The 7215-nt window shown below is 39.7% G+C and overlaps 1 protein-coding gene across 1 annotated transcript in view; it reads right to left on the reverse strand.

Annotated features, from left to right (window-relative positions):
• The window catches only part of LOC111868203 (glycine-rich cell wall structural protein), a 9375-nt gene extending 8134 nt beyond the window's left edge, over positions 1 to 1241 (reverse strand). Inside the window, exons 1-2 of the mRNA XM_023858648.2 lie at positions 1165 to 1241; positions 424 to 731 (exon numbers count right to left, since the gene is read on the reverse strand). Coding sequence (XP_023714416.1) covers positions 424 to 502 — 79 coding nt within the window. The 5' untranslated portion in view covers positions 503 to 731; positions 1165 to 1241. The remainder of the gene's footprint in view (positions 1 to 423; positions 732 to 1164) is intronic.
• Between the last annotated feature and the right edge of the window lie 5974 nt (positions 1242 to 7215).

The raw sequence follows: 7215 nt of genomic DNA on the forward strand, positions 1-7215 counted from the left end.
AAGCTCGTGAATTCATGTGGCTCACGATAGACATCAATAATTGACTAGTATGAAATTTTGGTTCCATAAAGTGCGGAGAATTTCGTAGTTTTCGAAGTCAAAAAGGTTTCTACTTTATTTATCTGGCTGATTGAATCGTTGGGTTGTCTGTTTATTAGTTAGATCGTCAGTTAGCTAGTTATGGGGTCTTCAGCTCTGGATTGAGACTAGCTCTTTCTAACGGGCCCAACTGAGTAGGTTTATCCTTCCCTATCCACCTGAAGACGGAGACAGATCCAGTCTCCGAAACGTCGTGGTCTTTTGTCTTTTACATGCCAGACGATGGGTGAAGTCCAAAATAAACCAAAAGAAGTACTGATTTAGTCTTGTATACTATTTATATAATAATAATAATAATACTAAATAGTGTAACATTTCACTTACCATGGTGTGGGATTGAGTTCACATGGTGTAGTCCAATGCACACTAAAACTGCGAGGGACAGACACACACCACGCCTCATTTTGTACGAGTAGTTCCGCCACACGCTACACACCTCCACTTCTCCTCAGGAACTTGCTTAATGGTGACCGTGACACCTTACTCTCTTCTTTATATAAGGGAAAAGATGAGCCGAATTAATATCTTCGTGTGAACTACGTTTGACTTTCCAGGACTGGTTCTTATGCTGCTGCTGCTTCTTCTTCCGAGGAAATCCTGATGATGCGTATATGACGTCAGTGTTGCAAGGACTGAAAGAAAGGCTAGCATTAGGCCTACCTAGAATTAAAGTTGTATGGGCTATTCCATGGCTGATTACAGAACTGAGTGACCAAACAAGCTACGAGTGGAAAGGTTTGTATTATATCAGATTCTCAAACATTATTTTCACTCAGTTTCACAAATTTGTGGTAATTCTCGTCTCTCTCCATATGTTTCATCTCTCAGATTAATCACAGGATTTTGATTGAATTTGGTACGGGAAGTATATAATAAAAATTGTCAAATAAATTACAGTTCCGCTCTCACCTACGTCTTATATATATTTGCATGACAATTTAAACTGACTCAAATTTAACTACATTTGTCAAGAACGAAATATTCTCCAAAATTTGATAGCATTGTGTAAAACACGAATTTCATAAATATCTTCACATTCTATTTGAAACGTTAAACATAACATACCTTTAATGAAAGAACAGGAAACACTACTTCATTCAACCAAATATCTTCACTACTAAGTGACTTTGCCGAGAACTTACTGGTCTTCCGATTGCTGAAGCAGGAAGTTGGCGACAAAACCCAGACGGCTGGAGGGAGAAGGTGCCATCCGTTTGATGACCACTACTCTGTTAACGTCTGTACTACTTAATAGCTTTGTCAGCAGTACAACTTGTGGCCATGCAGTACAGAATTTGTCTACTATAATAGATGTTATCTTGTCTGGATACTGTCCGTTATCCATTTCAGTCCCTCGAGACAATTTACTGGTTATTTCCTTAAACTGTTTCACAACCATCTCCTCCATATTCTTCCAATTCGCTGCTTATAATGATTCTTCCTAGAAAACATGTGGGGTACAGAAAGCTTTCTCACCGCAGGCAATACCATTGAAGCTATTGGTGCCCCCTCACTTCCTACTCAATTTATACTCTCATTTTTGTTATGTAGAGTATTTCAGTGTGCAGTGGAATGTAGCTGCAGATTGCCATTTATAGTTTGGTGCCTGAGGTGGGACCAGTTCGTGGAATCTCGTTTCAATTGCTGGAGCAAGAAATAATGCGAAACTAGTCTTAACACACCCTCCACTATTTTACCTCCATGACCACGCACAATTCTGCACGAAAGAGATGTTATGAATATCTATGAAGAGAGGATGAAATTGTAAAGTATAATTTAAACAGACGGCATGTCACAGGAAACGGAAAGCCCCCAGGGAAGAAACGAAGCTTCCGTCTCTGATGAGACATACACGTGTACTCTTAATTCATGTTAAGGATCATCTTTAGTTACGTTTCTACCTGTGGAACTGAATATGATATTGTGGATATTTCTGGTCGTGGCAAAGAACTTCCCGTGAATGTAACGTTGGTTGAACAAAACTGTGAGAAAGAAAGAAGGGTCACGGACCGACATCGCATTATGATGAAATAAATTCCATATTATTTAATAATAATTCATCTGAACATTCATGTCAAGAGCAAAACCTAGCTGCAAAATTCTGCGTTCTAAAACAAATGAAGTATTTCATCTAAAGTAGCAGACCGCCTCTATGGTCTAGTGGTCAGAGTTCCTGGCTGCAAATCCAGAGGTCCCGGGCTCGATCCCTGGCGCTATCAGATTTTCTGAGAAGTAGTGGGTCTGGAACGTGGTTCATTCTTCAAGGAAATAACGGCTCCGGTCTAGAAAACCGAGATTAACGGCCGTGGGGATCCGTTTCGCTGACCACGCGACATCATCTATCCGCTAAATTTGGTACTAATTTCGCCGACAAGCGGCGGTCGCTCGGTCTGTATAGTTCGCTTGCGGACTCAAACTACGGAGTTTGTTTTTTCTATCAGACATGTCTCATAAATGTACAAGTATTATTTAGCGGTTTGTTTTCCACACTGGTCTGGGCGTTCATGTATTTTGCTTTCTCTCCTCACTCTTCAGCCCTGAAGAAAAAGGCAATAGTTTCCCCCTAAACATCCGTAAATGTCTAACGAGCTACACAGCGACGTACCCCACAAGATGGTGCGTACATTATATTGTTGCAAAGCTAATGAACAGTTCAGAATTAATGTAAGAAGAAAGAAATTTCGTTACATGTTCACCACATCGAAAACCGTTTCTTATTATAAGAAAATATATATACTCAAATTTCAGTTTTATTGTAGGCCAAAATTAGCAGCTACGAAAATTTTGGTGTACACACAATTTACGAAATTGAGTGAAATTTTATTTTTCAGAGGCAAGAGGAGAACAAGTTACCAGCCCTTGCTACCAATATCGGAAGTTTATTTTTAAAAATAAAACTCAAAACCCGTCCTTAGATTTGCTTCATTTAAGGAAAACAGGCCTAAGAATATCACTGAATACTGTAAGTCTCCGTGGAGTATTGGTACATAAATTAAGCACAGGGACAACATTACTCATAATTTCAACATTTCCATGGAGGGTGGAAAACAGCCACCGCCTTCTGAATTCTTTCCTATTCTGGAATTAACCCGAAATTCATCGAAATACCGCAAGTAGATTAGGAGACGAACAAAAATATCCCATAGTATGATAATTTTGCGCCAGAGTAAGTTATGCCCAGACTCCAGGAAGTTATACTTGTATTTGCAAACCTGAAGTTAATAACATATTTTTGTACGTAACACTCAACAACAACTAAGAAAATTCATTCTTTGAGTACGTATGGCGAAATACTGCTAGTGCAGACGCCTGAATGTAAATTTGATAGAGCGTGCGCTGCAAAACTTAATGTGTTTCTTATTTCTTGCTTTTCCTCTTCCGTTACACAAAGTGCGTATATTTTTCATACAATGGAGAGGCGATTCTAACCGCCTATCAGAATATATCACCCCCGAAAATAATTTATACTTCGTGGATTTTGATGTTAGGACTCGAACTCAAATATACTGAATAAATTTTAGTTCATCTTTTTCTTCATAACATATGTAAAGCTGAAACCGAATTTTTTAGTTTTCTAAACACAAATTGAAAATCTACGAACAATTGCATGCGATATAAATTAAGAAGCAGAGCCTACATCTTTCATTTTAACATTCTTGGGCATAGTGTCCATTCATTCACTCATCTGTAATCTGTCAGACGACAGGTCCACAGTCTCTTCCAAAACAGTACCTCCACTTGATGCGATCTTGAGCTCTCTCCTTCAAACCAAAATATCCTCTTCTGTCCCAAGGTCATCCAGCATCTTCTTACGTCTTCTCACTTCTATCCGGCCCTCCGGTTTGTTTTGTCTCCAGAGGAGACTGTGGACTGCGATAGTGTCCATACTGAACGAAATATCCGGAAACGGCTGTACTGTTGATATCTTTGCAAAACTGAATCTGTGTCCGCAATGAAACATACAAAAATATGAAAGGAAAAATTAGGAAAATACATGTTTCCCAAATTGCAATATACATACTTCTCTTATTACAGTCCGCGCCATAGATCAAGCGGTTAGTCGCTGGCTTCCCACCGCGGCGGCCCGGGTTCGATCCCGGGTCTGGTCAAGTGGGATTTGTGGTGGACAAAGTGGCGCTAGGGTAGGTTTTCTCCGAGTATTTCAGTTTCTCCTGCCAATCTTCATTCCACCAAATTCTCTATCATCATAATTACCCGGGGCAGGTACAATAGGCCAATCAGTGGCCGCCGTGCCGAGTGGACCCAACTGGACTCCACCCCCCACTATGCGAATTAACAAATAATTACTTTTTTTTTACAATTAAGTTTATTTCAGTCCAATGTGACATATAATTACGTTCTTATATTAATACTCATCACATTTGAAGCATCGACTAAGTTAGGGAACGTGATAACTGCAGTTGGAGCTCTATGCTCCGTCGAGAACCGCCAAGGACAGATCAATAACCCATTGCTAATAGGACCTCCCCGTTTCTCAGTAAAAATAAATTCCCCTTGTTGTCAATTTTAAACGTCTAGAGAAAGTGGCTCCCAACAGATGGTTATCTTGACGCATGCGCTTAGACTGGAATGTTGTCACAGCTGAGTCACTGGAAGGAGACAGAAACAGATGAGAAATCCCAAATGGCCTAAGTCACTTCCGTACGCACTGTGCAGCAGTGAAGGTTGACCGTGTCCTACCTCAGGCGTTTAGTCGCCGACCTCAGCTCAACGGCCCCGGCGTCAGTTCGTGTGGGATATGTGACGGGCAAAGTGGCATTGGGACCGGCTGTCTCCGAGCGCTTCGGTTTCCCCTGCCAATTCGCATCCCACCAAATATTTCATTTCTCTCAACTGTTATCCGATGCTGATACAATGGGCCAGACAATTGACGGTCTAAGAACAGAAAAGATTCAATCTCACCCCACCCTAACAATAATAACAAGAAAACTACAACAGAGAAGAAAGAATAAATGTCAAAACTAAGCAAAACAAACTGGCTAACTAACCATACAAGGAATATTTAACCAAACCAACTAACCGACTGACTAGGCCACTAACGGAATAATTAACTTCACTAACCGAACGACACGTCGGTTAAATTGCTTAAATAATTCACCAGCTGATCAAGAGACAAACTCAACTGAATACACATTTAACCAATTCCAGGTGTTTTTTGGGAAGTTTTCCCCCCCTTGGCGCTACAGCCCCAGTGGGCCTAGGCCTACCTNCACAAGTCAGTATTTATTGAACATATATACTTACTGCAGATTCTGCAGATTATGCATAATAAATGTCTGAAAATGAAATATCTGAAGAGTAGCAGAGTTATTCATTTGGTAGGACTCCTTGCGCGGGTGATCAGCTCGTCGCAAGGCCTCTACCTGTACACAAACACAGAAAAACGCACACAAACATCCATGCCCTGAGTGGGATTCCAACCCACGATCCCGGCTTCCGAGCGAGCGAAGACAGTGCATGCCTTAGACCGCTCGGCTACCGTGACCGGCTTCTTGGGAAGTAATGCTGTTATTTATTCACTTAGGCTAAAAAGGTCCTGCTTATGTGTGACTCGTCCAGAAAAACTCACCACTGGACCCTACTCTTAGTCATTTTAACCCAATCCGACACATTTCAATATCCTCTTGATTCTTCGTTCCCCAAATGTTGTGCATCTTCAAACTTTTAAAAATATTTTATACGTGAAAGCAAACAACAGTTACGTGTCTTAGAATATTTATGTCTGAAGAAAGGGAGGACGATATAACGTTTTATAGATTTACGAGTATAATACCACGCTCAGAGTATAATGCAAAGCAAAGGCATTAAAGGAACCATAATTCACATATACCTCAATGTATTTTAATAGATTTTCAAATAATTTGACTTAATTATACAAGAGCAACTGCCAAACCGTGTACATTCTTGTAGCGATGATGTAACACTCAGCTACTTACTTCTGGATGTAATAAATGAGTATTACACGAGTTCGGAAACCATAAACATAAGCAAACTATTAAACACTTGATCATAAAACATATGGGGAATATATTTCATGGAATGTTTTCTTAATATGATATATTTAAGAAGCCTTGGGATGCTTTCACGCTGCAAAAGAAAATATTATCTTAAAATCTGAAAGGAAGTTCGGGCAGGAAATGGCATGAGAACACTTGAACAACCACATCTGCCGGAAGTTACATCACACTTCCGATCATTTACCGCACTATCAACAAGTTGTCAACAATCTTGAGTTTGAAATGCATCTAAACAATATAGAAGCATCAGTTCTCTTCTCAAAGAAAACATTCTGAGTCTCAATTTAAAAAATCAACACATTAAATTTGATTTGGTTCATTCTGGTCCGTCACACTAACAAATTACAAAGACAAAACAACTACTACTTGAAAACTCAACGCCCTTACATATTTCGGTCCTTATAGACCATCTTCAGAGGGAACATCGATACTTTTTTTTTTTGGAAAATAGTATCACAATTGGTGTTGTTAAACAACACAGCAAGCCACGAACAAACACGGACGATACCAAGAATCTCCTTCTCAAGACAGGCGGCACAAGTTCAGCCCCCTTCAAGAAAGACGATAAGAGAAGGGACACGAACCTACTTGGTTTTTAAATTTTAACTTAAATAACAAAGCTTTAAAAAACTTTAATATACCAAGAAAGCTGCTGTAGTTGTGGAAAAGTTGGATTTTGTATATATTCTGCATTACAAACACTGTATGTATATGTGTTTTAACACTCAAAACACCCACTGTGATAGTAGTTTCCAAAAAAGAAACTATCGATATTCCCCCTGATGATGGTCTATAAGGACCGAAACATGTAAGGGCGTTTGCACAATATCCTCACGGAGTCTGGGGTACCCACTGAATTAGCTAGGCTGATTAAAATACTATGTGTAAATGAAACCTATAGTAAAGTCCTTACAGGTACACATTTATCTGATAAGTTTCCAATACAAAATGATCTAAGCCAAGGAGATGACTTATCGCCACTGCTTCTAAATTTTGCTTTAGAATACACCATTGTGAAAGTCCACGAAAACCAGGTGACAATGAAATTAAATGGGATACATCAGTTGCCGTTCTATGC

Source organism: Cryptotermes secundus, unplaced genomic scaffold (assembly GCF_002891405.2).
Source record: "Cryptotermes secundus unplaced genomic scaffold, Csec_1.0 scaffold146, whole genome shotgun sequence".
NCBI classification, from domain to species: domain Eukaryota; kingdom Metazoa; phylum Arthropoda; class Insecta; order Blattodea; family Kalotermitidae; genus Cryptotermes; species Cryptotermes secundus.